At 40.8% G+C, this 15,460-nt stretch overlaps 1 protein-coding gene across 6 annotated transcripts in view; it reads left to right on the top strand.

The window, feature by feature from the left end:
* arhgap9 (Rho GTPase activating protein 9) overlaps positions 1 to 15,460 on the top strand; it is a 77,060-nt gene that overhangs the window by 16,232 nt on the left and 45,368 nt on the right. For 5 of the 6 annotated variants that reach the window (XM_038296952.1, XM_038297273.1, XM_038297193.1 and 2 more), the window contains exons 2-4: positions 11,998 to 12,329; positions 13,230 to 13,428; positions 13,505 to 13,902. In XM_038296952.1, the coding sequence (XP_038152880.1) occupies positions 12,108 to 12,329; positions 13,230 to 13,428; positions 13,505 to 13,902 (819 nt within the window). In that variant the 5' untranslated portion in view covers positions 11,998 to 12,107. Of the gene's footprint in view, positions 1 to 11,105; positions 11,242 to 11,997; positions 12,330 to 13,229; positions 13,429 to 13,504; positions 13,903 to 15,460 lie in introns of those variants that run through there. The other variant, XM_038297046.1, reaches the window with a different exon arrangement.

A 15,460-nucleotide genomic window follows, 5' to 3' on the forward strand; every position in this document is an offset into this window, starting at 1 on the left:
ATTTCGTTGCTTTGTAGTTGTGACAGTGTAATGCAGGTAAGTTTTTATTATTATTTATTTGACAGAAAAGGGAGAACAAGAGAGGGGGAGAGACATACGGCAAAGGACTACAGACCAGATTTGAACCCCGGTTAGCCATGTCGAAGACTAAGGCCTCCATACATCGGTCGTGCATGCTAACCACTGTGCCACTGAAACATGCCCCTTGCTAGAATTAATTTAGGGGTCGCTCTATTGCCAACAGGTCCAACAGTGCTACAAACACATGAACGCTGCAAACCCAAAAGCTTGGTTTATGCTTGATGCGTCTGTGAGGTCAGCATGTGAAAACTGTTCAGACAGAATTTTCACACTACGCACCTTTGGAACTACGTGGCCAGATCCGTGCAGAAAACATACAAGCGATAAGCAGCTCCTACAGTCGAGGGTTTGCAAATATAAACGTTTAGAAATAGCCTGAGATTTAACCCATAATTATTATATGGAAGTAAATATGTGCCATCAGAATTTGAATAAAAAATACCTCTGAAATTTGAATGTTGTATATTAGTGCTTACTTTTTCAGTATTAAAATAAATTCAGAATATATTTTTAACCTAAAAAAAATTCAATGTCATTATTTGTACATTAAAAAAAAATTCAGTGTAATTTTTTTTACATGGTTGCAATTTTCAGTTATTAAAAAAATTCACATTCCTATTTCAAAGTGATCAAATTTTCAATATACATATTTTTCACAGTTTAAATTTTCAGTGTTAAAAAATTCAGCATATAAAAAATTCAACTTTTCAAAATTCAAATGCAATATTTTCGTTGTCCTCCAATTCAACTTGCTCAAATTCACTGTCTCAAATTCAGCGACTAAAAATTCGCTGTAAAAATGGCCAAGGTTACTTCAGGTCACAGACATTAGCAATGGATGTCCGATTCCAACATCACCTAATCACATGACACAACCATCATATTGAAGAAGTACCAGTATCACCCAGGCTGGCGACCATGGAGGCGAACTCAAACCCAACGGTGAGTTTAATGCTTTCATATTTCTGTAGTATATTTTATTTTGCACATGAAGTTTGATACATTATCTTAAAGCCTGATTTAAAACACTGGTTTGGGCCGTTGTTAATCTTACACCGTGTAGTGCCGGCATATTACTTCTCGCTACCTCCGAGCTAACAATACAGTAGCTGATCAGAGTGGGGTCGGAACTGTTCACAGCCCCTCTTTGAAGCACACAAGGCAGCCATATTAGCTTACTACATTAGCGGTAGCATCTCCTGAAATGGTATTTCTTTTTGAAATAAAACGGGGGAAATTGGGTCGGGGGGGGGGGGGGGGTAGCTCGTGTTAGCCCTTATAAAAGGACAAAATGTAAGAAAAGAAACAGCAGGGATGAAACCAGTGCGCTTTCACTTACTCTTGTATTGAATATTGCAGAAGAGCAGAACACAGAAATCTCCTTTCTTACAATACTCATCCTTAATGATGAAAAACAAGAGTACACTGTTTATACTATATAAAAGTCACAAGCAATAATAAAATTTAAACAAATCCAACTGCTGTTAGCAACAGAGCTAAGTTAATTAGCCAAACAGTATTCACACATCAATTTAAAACACTATGAACTAAATACATACAAATTACACTGCTTGTAGTCTATAAGAATCACAAGTAATAATTACAATTCAAACAAATCAAACTGCCAATCGGAAGACGAGGCCTACTGCCATTAGCAACAGAGCTAGGTTAATTAGCCAAACAGTATTCACATATAAGTTTAAAACACTGAACTAAATACAAACAAATTCACGCATACAGGGCTAATATTTATCCACGTGTTATTCTCCTGAGAGTTACATATAATTTCTTACCTTATAAAAGGACAAAATGTAAGAAAAGAAACAGCAGGGATGAAACCAGTGCGCTTTCACTTACTCTTGTATTGAATATGCAGAAGAGCGCACTAGTCCCCCTAGTGGACTCTTTTGATAATGGCGCCAACACACCCCTCTTCCAGACAAACGACCCAAATCAATTCTTCCACACCCCAAACCAAACTAAATTAATGCAGATGATCAAAACAATTAGAATCAATATCAACAGGATCAAGTGAGTATTATACCCTGCAACATACTCCCCCACAAAATAGATGTTGTCCCCAACATCTCAACTCTTGCAGTGTTGGGAAAGTAGTAAACAACATGTGAAGCAAAACGTCAATGATAAAAATATTCCTTAAGCCATTCAATCTACTTACAGACGAACTCTTTTCATACATTTTCCTTTTGAGGGTAAACACCCATTGTCCATGTTCTAAACCTGAAAGTCACTACTTTTCCATCATCTTAGTGGTCATCCTGTGAGTTCATAACAAGAGTTCTTTGAAAAGTATGGTGTGGCTTGGATACCAATGTGTCAATTCACATAGGGAATAGTCCCTCATTGTGAGTGTCACAATAAACCGTCCATTATTTTATGAACCAACTGTGTGTCCATTCTTTCAGCTCACCGGTGCACCATTTCCTGTGCTCTCATCGCTGATAGTCATATGAGATGTAGTACGGGTAAACAATGTTCATCCATGGCATTGTGAAGTGTGTGGGCTGTGGTGGAGTCCTTAGGTTGTAGCAGACTGGAGATCCAAGTCTCTCATATGTAAAAACTTTGGGCTTCCTGTGAAGCCGTTGAGGTCGTTGGGCTTCCTCGGGAGCCTGAACTCCCTCTCTGATGATCCCAGGTGAAACAGGTTGTTCAGTGGTATCCTCCATCGTTTGTTCCTCATTACAAGCGCCAGACTCTCCATACTCCATTGAAGTTGTTTCTCCTTGTTTGTGATCCATTTCAGGAACTGTGCTCTCCCCGAACCAGACATCCCCTGGCTCTTGGGTTGTGCCTGCAGGCATAAGATTTTCTTTCTCAGGCTGGGCTGACTGGTGAAATAGCACAGGATAGTATTCGTCAGCATCATCCTCTTCCGACTGCTCCACTCCTTTGTTATTTAACACTTTTCTCCTCTTCTGTCCGGCCCGGACTGGGATCTCAAGGGGTAAGGAGTCACATGGGAGGAGCAGATTGCGGTGAAGGACCCTTGACCTTCTTTGACCTTTTTCAGGTTTCAGTTCATAAACTGGGACATTTTCATTTACCTGGCGTACAACAACATGAACAATGTCCTCCCAGTGATTCCTCAGTTTCCCTGGGCCCCCACGAGGCGTCATGTTGCGTACCAAAACACGATCACCTGGTTGTAATACTGAGCTTTTTACTTTGCTGTTGTAGAATTTCTTACTCCTCAGAACGGCCTTCTGGGCATTTTCCCTGGCGATTCCATATGCTTCCTCCATGCCCTGCTTCCACTTTTCCATGTAGCTATGATGATTATGGCCGGTCTGTTCTGGTGTCAAGTTAAACAGCATGTCGACTGGCAGTCGGGGAGAACGCCCATACAACAGCTGAAAGGGGGAGAAACCTGTCACCTCACTCCGAGTACAGTTATATGCATAGATCATTTTGTTTAACGAATCCTTCCAGTTGTGTTTTTGTTTGTCGGTGAGTGTCCTGAGCATCTGGAGTAATGTTCGGTTGAATCTTTCAACTTGTCCATTCCCTTGGGGGTGGTAGGGAGTGGTTCTGGACCCAGCAACTCCACAGTATTTTTTTCAGTTGTGTGAACAGTTGATTCTCAAACTCACCACCCTGGTCGTGGTGAATACGGGTGGGAAAACCAAATCTCATGGCGTAATCATTAAAGATCTTGTCTGCTGCTGTTTTAGCTGATTTGGAAGTGGTGGCATAGGCCTGGGCAAAGCGAGTAAAATGATCAACGATCACCAGAATGTACTCATAGCCCCCGAGGCATTTCTCAAGATGCAGGAAATCAACAGATATAAGTTCAAATGGTTGAGTTGTTATGATGTTGGTGAGTGGAGCCCTTGATTCCTGACTGGGTTTTTATGTTTGAGGCATTCACATTTGCTCATAACATAGTTCTCTATCTCACGCTGCATATATGGCCAATAAAACCTGTCCCGTATCAGAGATGATGTCCTGTCGACCCCTTGGTGGCCCATTTCAACATGAAGTTCCCTCAACACTGTACTTTTATGTTTTTCTGGAAGTACAAGTTGTTTTTTGCTTGTTGTCTTTCTGTGCAACACCCCACTTTCATCAATTTCCAATTTGTCCCACTCTCTTAGCAAACACCTTACTCGTGGACTAAGTTGTTTCAGATGTGCACATAACGGTTTGATTGCGGTTAGTTTGAACTGGATTACTGGTCCCAGAACTGGATCATTTCTTTGGTCATCCTGGATCTGTTCTGGTGTTAGCGGGATGATGGGCGTGTCAGGGATCAAAACTGCATTAGGTACCGAGACACACATGGACCACGACACACTGGATTCATCTTGATTTTTCACAGCTTCTGTAGTTGCCCCAATGACATCAGAGGGCATTTCTTCTGAACACTCTTTCATAAAAGACTCCACATCTAGAGGCATTCGGGATAAACTATCTGCGTCCACATTTTCTTTTCCTGGCCTGTATTTCACTGAGAAATTAAAATCTGCCAGCTCTGCAACCCATCTACATCCTGTTGCATTTAGTTTGGCAGTGGACAACACATATGTGAGTGGATTGTTGTCGCTATAGACGGTGAAGAATGGAGCATAGTATAGATAGTCTCTGAATTTCTCTGTTACAGCCCATTTAAGGGCGAGAAACTCCAACTTCCCCGAATGCAAGTGATAATTTTTCTCTGCAACTGTTAAGGTGCGTGACCCATAGGCAATTACACGGAGCTTTCCATTCTGCTTTTGGTACAGAACGGCCCCTAGACCAAGATTGGACGCATCCGTGTGGAGAACAAATGGCTGTGAGAAATCTGGGAAGCCAAGAATAGGGGGGTTGACAAGGCAGTCAATGAGTTGTTCCAAAACCAACTGGTGTTTTTCAGTCCACTGAATGATTGTGCTGGATGAGACAGCTCTGTTGCCACTTTTTGTTGGCCACTTTTCCTTTTTGTTCATTAATGGCTCATGCCTTGTGGGTGCTTTTAACAGGTCATATAAGGGACTAGCAATACGTGAAAAGTCCTTTATATATTGCCTGTAATAGCTCAGGAGTCCTAGAATTGCTCTCAACTCACCAACATTCACAGGATGTTTATGCTTTAGGGCTCTCACAGCATCAGTATCAGCTGGATCCATTCTGTTGCCCTCAGCAGACACAATCCTGCCCAGGTACCGCACCTCAGCTTTAAACAGCTCGCACTTTTTAGGCTTTAGCTTGATTCCATGCTGCCTCAGACGCTGCAACACTGCTCGGACATGGCTTACGTGATCTTCAAATGTTCTGCTAAACACAAGAACATCATCAAGATATGGTACACACACTTCATCTCTCAAATCTGCTAAACATTGCTCCATGCAGCGCTGGAAAGCTGCGGGTGCATTCATAAGGCCGAATGGAATTCTTATCCACTCATATAGACCCCAGGGAGTCACAAAGGCTGTTAAATGCCTGCTGTCTCTGTCCATGAATCCCTGATGATATGCTTTTCCTTGGTCCAGCAATGAAAAGTAGGTGTTTCCCCCCAAGTTATCCATTATATCTTGAACCCTGGGGATCGGATGACGATCAGGATGTGTTTTTTTGTTGAGCTCTCTGTAGTCTATACATAAACGCAGGGTGCCATCTTTTTTTCTTACGCAGACAATTGGCGAGGAGTAAGAAGATGTGGATCTTTCAACCCACCCTTGCGCTATGAGGTCCTGCAGGTAGTCTTTCATTTCCCTGTACAAAGGTTTTGGCACAGACCGGTATGTTTTTGACACTGGTTCATCATCCTTCAATGAAATATTCATTTGCAAGTTGTGTATGCAGCCAATATCGTCATCAGTTTTGGAGAAAGACTCAGATTCTTCTCTTAACATCTGACTTACTATTTGTCTCTGGCCCCCATCCAGGTGGGTTAAATCAACGGGAGGGTCCCACCATCCATCTGTGGGTGTACCTTCACTGGTGCTCTGGGCCTGGATGTGATTGATAGATTTACTTACTGGTGGTTGGGTTGTGCTGAATAAGTCAGCTGGGTATACAGACTTTACAGACTGTACAGCTCCAACTACTGTCCGGCCGGGAAGTGTAATGTCATGGTTTGTGGGGTTTTGAACACTTAAAACAACCTTTGGGGCTGTTTCTGCCTTAGCTGATACAAGGGTATCGCAGAATTCCAATCCTTCAGGCCACCGTGGGTTCACAAGAGGCTCAAAAAGCAGAGTTTTAGCCTCCTTGAACTTTGAGGCCTGGATACGACAAACAATTTGGATGGTGGTGTGTTTCGGCACATTGACTCTTTCATTTACTGTCCTCACACTGTGTTCACATGTTTGACCAAGGCTGACAGCAGAAATAAAGGCTTTTACCTTACTATGTTTTAGATGAGGGAATGCGATTTTTACTGCATTTACAAGTTTGTCCATGTTGCCATCTATTGATTGGCCTTTCTGGTTGTTCTGCACAAGATGTTCAATTACATTGAACCCAATGATTGGGCATTGCTGTTTGTTGCCTTTCAACACAAGTACAGGTATTAGCAGCTCATCATCTATTGTAGTCAGCTTGAAAGGGACTTCCAGCCAGCCAGAGTATGGCATGTCAGTGCCATTAGCAGCTTCAATATGTAATGGGTCTAAGGGGTCCTGTAGTTCAACAACATCTCTTATCTGCATGTCAGGTAGGTAATTCTCTTTCCAGACCTCATCTATAGCACATATTTGTGAACCTGTGTCCCAGAGTGCTTGAGTAATCAGTCCATTCAGGAAGCACTTGATAATACATTTTTTTCCTACTAACTCTCTTACAGTTTGGTCTTTAGTAGAAGCTCTGATAGTTTTGGGTTCAGAATGCTCACATGGCTGCCTGACTTGTTTAGCACTGGGACATGAGTGTGATTTGCAGTCAATTTTGTGAACAGGCCAATGCATTTCCTGACATGTTTTTGAGCAATAAAGTGCAGTTTTACAAGTTGAGCATCGTTTTAATTCCTTCTTCACTTTCTTTTTTTTTTTACAATTTACACAAACGTGGGACTTATGGTTAGCTTTGGTTGCCCCGCGCCCCACTGAGGCAACCCAACTTAGTTTAAAGATCCCCTATATGTTGAATGAGCAGCTTTGTCTGCTCTACAACCTGCCCTGAAGTGCTCAGTACTTCCACATCTGAAACAATGCTGACAATATTCCTCATTGGCCTGGGTACAAGCGAAGCATCTGGGTTGCTGGCGTTGCCTTTGGTAATATCGTTGTGGGGCAAACCTTTGTTGAAATTGTGCAGTCCCTCTCATCCATCCTGGATCATACAGAGGCCTGTACTCCCGCAGCAATTCTGGGTGCTGTTGAGGGTAAACTGGCATCATTGGGGACATGGACCTGAAGGACTGTTCTGTGGGTGAGAACACTGGACTTGCGGTAGACACTTGCTCTGAACTTAATGGAGGTTGCCTTGACTGTGCGTTAGCATTTTTTTGAATTGTTTCCCTGATTTGGGACACTTCAGCTCTGAGGTCCTTTAATAACACCATGTCAGAGCGCATTTCTTTGATCTCAGCTAACACATCTGGGGACATTTGAGATCGGCTTTGCTGGGTTGAAGTTTTTGTTTCTCTGGGTAGCTCACCAGTCTGGACAGTACTTACACTGGTTGCCCTTTGTGGCGCAGCATGCCTCTTTTTGTCCTGCCTCTCCTTCTCATTTGTACAAGCAATATTCACTTTCTCCAGCAGCAGTTCATCAGGTGTGTCAGGCTTTGTGAGGTAAGGCTGAAGATCACTCTTGATGTTGTCATTCTGTAAACCAGTCAAGATGGTATGCATAAATAGATTTTGGACAAGAGCAGGATCATATTTTAAAGCTGACTCTGCTTCCTGAGAGGCAAACAGAATTTTCTGCCTCAGGTCCATCGCCCTGATTAAGAAATTCTGAGGAGACTCTTTGTTGCACTGAACCTCAGAAGTTAGCTGCTTGTACAAATCTGTGGCGCCCCTCTCCTGGTAATGGGACCTTAAGATTCTGCGCAGAGCAGGTAAGGTAAGGGTCTCTTTTCCCTCCAAATGGCTCCGTAATTGCAGGCCAGGTGTTATAGCACGGATAACAGCATCAATAATATCTGTCTCTGAATAGCCTTTGGTAAGCCCACTTTCAATTTGTCTTGCCAGGCTAGAGAATGTCAGCCGATCCTTCTGACCTGGCTCTCCTATCTGTCCAAGAATCTTGAAATCTTTGCGCCACATTGGGTTTTCTGAAAATGTTGGAGTCACATTTATCTGTGAAACCCGTGGGCATGACAGATATTTTCTGTCCATTACACCCTGGGCCTCTTTTTCTTTCTGTTGTAGTGACAATCTGAGCGCCTCTATTTCTTTTTTAAGCCTTTCCTGGTCATCAGATTGAGTTTCTACTCTAGGTGACTCTTCAACAGACTTTACTTTATTTATTGTGTCCCAGATGCTGAGATATTCTGACATGCCTTCATCTTCAAGGCTAGCCAGTTCCTCCCGTTCAAGGTATTTGACGACATTTGAAATTAGACGACTGCGTGTTTTACTAGTCAAAGGTTCTCTTCCAGGTGCTGAGAGCTGCAGTGTGATGCATACTTCAATCAGCTGTTCAACTGTTAAGTTATACAATGCTCCTTTAATTTCCAACTGAAGATTTTCCAATTCTGACTCCATTTTATCCTGGGATTTCAGAAGCAACAGAATGGGGCCCAACAGCCTTCAATTGATTTGTGTTGATCTCTAGTGGTCAGTGCACACTTCAGGATACAACCTGTCAACTGCTGGCTGAAGACCTCCACGCTGATTTCTGGTGGTTTGGGTTGTTTTGGGATGATCAGCAGGAGGGTTCCACAGGAGTTTGGGAATGATCCTCTAGCCAAATGATCCCAGCGGTGCCTCCAAATGTTAGCCCTTATAAAAGGACAAAATGTAAGAAAAGAAACAGCAGGGATGAAACCAGTGCGCTTTCACTTACTCTTGTATTGAATATTGCAGAAGAGCAGAACACAGAAATCTCCTTTCTTACAATACTCATCCTTAATGATGAAAAACAAGAGTACACTGTTTATACTATATAAAAGTCACAAGCAATAATAAAATTTAAACAAATCCAACTGCTGTTAGCAACAGAGCTAAGTTAATTAGCCAAACAGTATTCACACATCAATTTAAAACACTATGAACTAAATACATACAAATTACACTGCTTGTAGTCTATAAGAATCACAAGTAATAATTACAATTCAAACAAATCAAACTGCCAATCGGAAGACGAGGCCTACTGCCATTAGCAACAGAGCTAGGTTAATTAGCCAAACAGTATTCACATATAAGTTTAAAACACTGAACTAAATACAAACAAATTCACGCATACAGGGCTAATATTTATCCACGTGTTATTCTCCTGAGAGTTACATATAATTTCTTACCTTATAAAAGGACAAAATGTAAGAAAAGAAACAGCAGGGATGAAACCAGTGCGCTTTCACTTACTCTTGTATTGAATATGCAGAAGAGCGCACTAGTCCCCCTAGTGGACTCTTTTGATAATGGCGCCAACACACCCCTCTTCCAGACAAACGACCCAAATCAATTCTTCCACACCCCAAACCAAACTAAATTAATGCAGATGATCAAAACAATTAGAATCAATATCAACAGGATCAAGTGAGTATTATACCCTGCAACACTCGGAGGTAGCGAGAAGTAATATGCCGGCACTACACGGTGTAAGATTAACAACGGCCCAAACCAGTGTTTTAAATCAGGCTTTAAGATAATGTATCAAACTTCATGTGCAAAATAAAATATACTACAGAAATATGAAAGCATTAAACTCACCGTTGGGTTTGAGTTCGCCTCCATGGTCGCCAGCCTGGGTGATACTGGTACTTCAATATCAAGGTTGTGTCACGTGATTAAGTGGATGTTGGAATCGGACATCCATTGCTAATGTCTGTGACCTGAAGTAACCTTGGCCATTTTTACAGCGAATTTTTAGACGCTGAATTTGAGACAGTGAATTTGAGCAAGTTGAATTGGAGGACAACGAAAATATTGCATTTGAATTTTGAAAAGTTGAATTTTTTATATGCTGAATTTTTTAACACTGAAAATTTAAACTGTGAAAAATATGTATATTGAAAATTTGATCACTTTGAAACAGGAATGTGAATTTTTTTAATAACTGAAAATTGCAACCATGTAAAAAAAAATACACTGAATTTTTTTTTTTATGTACAAATAATGACATTGAATTTTTTTTAGGTTAAAAATATATTCTGAATTTATTTTTATACTGAAAAAGTAAGCACTAATATACAACATTCAAATTTCAGAGGTATTTTTTATTCAAATTCTGATGGCACATATTTACTTCCATATTATTACCACTACCATCAGATTGTGGAAAAACTCTTGCAAAGAAATGTCTGCCACTTTTGGGTGGCATGAGGCTTCGAAAAATGTATAAATTGCTGTGCTACCTGCTTTATCGTTTTGTGTGTTGATGTCAGCCTCCTGTTTGTGCTGTAATTGTCCTTCAATTCATAAGTACATACAATTACATGCGTTTTTTAAATCATTAGCATTTACTAATTTGTTGTAATTTTTTATAAACCTCCTGCTATTAATCGTAGTCTGTAACTTGGTATGATGTAAAAAAAAAATGTCACCGGAAATTAAAGCTCTTACAAGCCACTAGGTACTGGAAAAGTATGCATTACTTAGAGGTGCTTGCAAACTAAAATCTTTTGAGAAAATAAAAATAGACCTCTGTCCTGCATCATACAGAATTGGTTCACAGATGCTACAGTCCAACACATTTAATTAATTCCATCCTGATTGCATTACTGCTCCTCTGAAGTGTGACAGCATCATATCAGTGTTAGTCCTCCATTTATCCACACATGCATGCCCTCCATCTTTACATGCTTGTGCAGAGAGGCTTTACTCTAATTTTCTACAGCCATGCTGGTTACACTCTAGCTCCCATGCTTTAATAAGAGTGGGATTATTAGAGTTCAGCAGGATATCCCCGCCCTCTCTTCCATCAGCTCACTGTTTCATCCCCAGTCCTTCCTTTTCTTTCATATCTTTATACATTCTGCTCTTTTTCACCTTGTCTTGTTCTCCCTGTCGTTTCTCTTCCTCTGACATGGCATAACCCGGTGTGCTGCTAGGTACATGGGATATTCTTTCCTCATTTGTTGTAGTGGATTGTTTTTTGGGTGATGTGTTTTTCAAGATGGATAGGTGTGTGTATACCATGTGAATCTATGTATCTGTGTGTTTGGCAGAAAGTTATCTGCTCTCCTCTTATGCAAGCTGGTCTTGGCGGGGTAAAAGCAAGGGTTTAGCTTGAGGGATGCTGGCTCAGGTGGAGCTACAGAGATGAAAGCTATTTTGGGATTGCTTTGCTCCTCGCATCTATGAAGCACACGAGTAACTCACTCACATGGGACTCTTGATTTCTGATGGGATGACAGGACAATTGGAAGTAGGATGTTGCTCTGATGTCTGCCAGGTTTGCTTAAATCGGGGCTGATTCCAGTCCACAATTATTATAGCAGTAATGTTTGTTTTTATTCACTGACTCTATTAAATCCCAGCCATTAGTTAAAAGGCTTAGATTACCACAGCTTCCCAGAGCTGAAAGTGCTGGCTCCCCGTAGCTTCCTTCATCTGTTCTCCAACTTTATTATTTCTGCTCATCCAGTCATGGGCATCATCTTTTGATGGTTTATACATTAAAAATGCATCTCTATTGTGGTAGTAAAAACAATGATCGTGACTCTAGATACTGTGTTCTATTTTTGTCACTAATCCTTTTCATACTGTCACCCTTTGAACGTGATCATCGCCATGTGAGATTTGTAGCAGTTTTTGACAGTTGTGCTTATCTGTCTGTGTGTATTTTTACTCTCTCCCTGTCCCAGACGATGCCTCTGCCCTGGTTCCAGACTCACCTGCCTCACGCCGTCCCCAGCCTGATCCAACATAAGGGTGCTACCAGCAGCAATTGCTGAACACAATCGTGTGGAGAACCATGCTGTCTGGTTCTTGGCGTCGGTCTGTGGGGCCGACACATCCCGCTGCTGCACACGTGGTGAACCCCAGTGCAATGACTGTGTGTGGGGTTCCCAGCGGTACTGTGGTTCTTGAGGCACAGTATGACTACAGCTACCGTGGATCAGATGGACGACAAGTTTGCATAAGAGAGGGCGAACGATTTATCCTACTAAAGAAGACAAATGCAGACTGGTGGCAGGTTAGAGAAAATCATTTCACCTTAAGAGAAGGTCTTAAGGGGGGGGGGGATTCGAAAGTACTAAAGAGAACTTTTACCTTTTTGTAAGCAAAAGGTGTGCAGCAACTTAATTTTATCAAAGAGAAGTAATTGATAAGAAACATAACTCTATGACTGCTTATTTCCTTGCTAAATAGTGTACTGGCTGGACATTCCCATGCTTAAACTTGGATAATAGGTGTTGGTCCAGAACTTAAAACTTACATATACATAAGATAAGATAATATAGACTTTATTGATCTTAAAGTGGAGGAATTCACTTTCACACCGGCTCAATAGTCAAAAGAAGGTGACAAAAGGAGGAAAAGGTGCATGGGGTATAAACAGTGCATCTACATATATAATGTAAATAGAAAGAAAAAAAGAATTAAGGCAGATATTTACGGTGACTTATGTACATTTAAGGTGACTTATATACATATGGATTTGGCATTGTACATTAAAGTGGTACCAGGTAAAGAACAACAGTTAGGTAGTGAGTAGGGCTTCAAATAACTCAAAAAGTGTGAGTTACCCTATTAATATTAAAGAAATGGTCAGATTATCATTGGTTTTTACTGCTTGTTTAATGCCTTATGTAAACATCTGATTTAGAGAAATTAAAGAATTGTTTAAGGTTTTCTCCTTAATTTTGCATTCACGAAATCCTTACTGACTTTGGAAATGAGAGTATTTGCCTGATTTTGTGTCAGATGGTGAGGTAAAAAATGGTAAAATATGGTACATGTTATCATTTGGGATGAAGTCTCTCTTCCATGCATATTTCTTCTTATAACCCATTTAACTCTCCCTTATTTCTTCACTTGGTGCTTGAATTTACTCTAATGAAAATGTTGAAAGCTTGCCGTTGTTCTTGGACAGGTGCGGAGGATTGGTGCAGCCAGTAAAACAAAGCCTTTGTATGTCCCTGCTACGTATGTGACTGAGGTACCGATCACGCCGATGCCCTCGCCTCAACGCCTCGTCACATCTGTGTCACTGCACTCCAACATGAGGATGCTACCTCGTGTTTCACTCTCTCCCAGCTTCACAGGAACCGGCTGCAATGAACAGAGTCAAGGTAAAATTGAATAAAAAAGTTTAATCAAGAAAATAAAATGTTACAATTTGGATTTACTGTTTTTTTCCCTCTGCAGTCAACAAACCAATGTATCGGTCCATGGAAAACCTTAACTCTTACAGCAGTGCCTTCCAGAGGTCTGGTACAAACACCAGGATGGGGGGAAACCACTTCCCTACCCTGCCTGCCTCTGGATCCACCTTTACGTCCAATTCTTCAACCTCCCAATCACGTCACCTCATGGTGCCGGGGTCCCCTGCTGCTTCCACAACACAAACAAGCCCGTCCAATTACAGGGTGGTCCCTACCATCACCAGGAGCCAGAGCTCTAGCAACTTGCCTGAAAATCTGAACGAGAACCCGTATGATGAAGTGGGGGGAGGCCTTGGCAGTCGCATCAGCTACAGGCTTCCTAAGAAGTCCTCTAGCCAGTGGGACGTGGTGGGAACTTCAGGCAGAAAAAAGCGTCTGCAGGTAAGGATATCAAAGACAGAGTTCACCCTTAATGCTGGCAATACAAACATTTGGAAGATTTAATGAACAGAACAGGTAGTTTTACATTTGCTAAATCAAACCAATGACTTGTTCCCTTAGAATTTAGCTGTAACCCATTTTTAAGGAGCAGCAATGTTAGAATTTGAAGTTGGTGGATTGGATCTCCTGTTGCTTTGTTCTAACTGAACCAAGAATAGGTCAGATCTGTCTAAAACTTTTAATTTCTTGTAGTCTTCATATGACATTTCTTTATCAATGATTAAGCTGACAAAAAAATTTGGGTTTTGAATGAATTATATTCAATTTATTTGTATTTCCAGGTTATTTTGAGATAATAAAAAAAAAAATCATTATACATTTCACTATTTTTTCCACTTTTAAAGAGACATATCTCCAGCATATTTTAAATACAATAAACATAAAGCTATTGTTGGAAAACAAGTTTAAAATCCTAATTTGAAAAGTGCAAACACTTCCCAGCATTTAGACTTTGCTGGAGTACTTTCAAATTTAACTTCAGGCTTCAGTCTTCAGTAGGAGTCTATCAGCATGTAATATTATGACTTTACAATGTTGGTCTACACCCCCCTGCAAAATTCTCTAAAAAGACCAGCTCGTTAAAAAAAATAAGTTCTCTACATCACTTTAATGGTGAATCCATGTATTTATGTCAAACTTAGATCTGCACTTTGGCCATAGCTCTAAGTTTCCTCTAGGATTCATAGTGCTCCTAAAACATACAATCCCTCTTCAGCTCTCTAGCAAACCAAGCTGACTGATATTCAGAATTATTCATGATCTTATCCACCTCGCATGTAGAGCAAAACTACTAACCTGAAATTCCTGCTGCTCTTTCAGTGTTACTGTCAGGCTCTTGGTTCCTTCCCTGAACACATTCTGTCTTGTCTTTTTTATCAGCCTCGTTGCAGGCTCACTTTTCTTTATTTTTCAATTTATATTGACCTCTGCCTTCACCGGGGCTACACACAGTATAATGCTGTGATTGTATTTTGTGCCCCACTCTCCCCACTCTTGTCTGACATCCTCGCTCAGTGAGAGGCTATGATTCCTTTGTTCCTTCTGTGAAAACAATGGTACTTGCAGGACTCTTGACTTTTGGTTCATCAAACGCCTTATACTGTAGTAGGTGTGTATCTATTGTATATATTTTTTTTTATATAAGGTTTAGGTTTGTGCAAACATATCCTAAAAGTTTGTTGCACTCTGCTTACATGTTTTGTTAATTAATAAAAGTTATTTCTTACATTAAAGGCATAAAATGGTTTGAATATCATCCTATATTGCTCTAAGTGTCACAGAACTGTGGCTTCTTATGGGGGTGGGTGTATTTTTTATATTTACAATAGAAACTGAAAATTATCTTGTGAAATGAGAACCTATCACCTTAAAGGTACTCTGGATGCTTTCATTGCAAAGCAAAAATGAAGGAGTTAAAATTGATATTCTGAAAGTGGATACTGTCCTTTCGATCCATTTTGGGGAAATATTTTGTGGCTTCATTTTACAAGCCTTCATT

The sequence above is a fragment of the Cyprinodon tularosa genome, unplaced genomic scaffold, assembly GCF_016077235.1.
Source record: "Cyprinodon tularosa strain WSP-4 unplaced genomic scaffold, ASM1607723v1 ctg10, whole genome shotgun sequence".
In the NCBI taxonomy this organism is placed as follows: domain Eukaryota; kingdom Metazoa; phylum Chordata; class Actinopteri; order Cyprinodontiformes; family Cyprinodontidae; genus Cyprinodon; species Cyprinodon tularosa.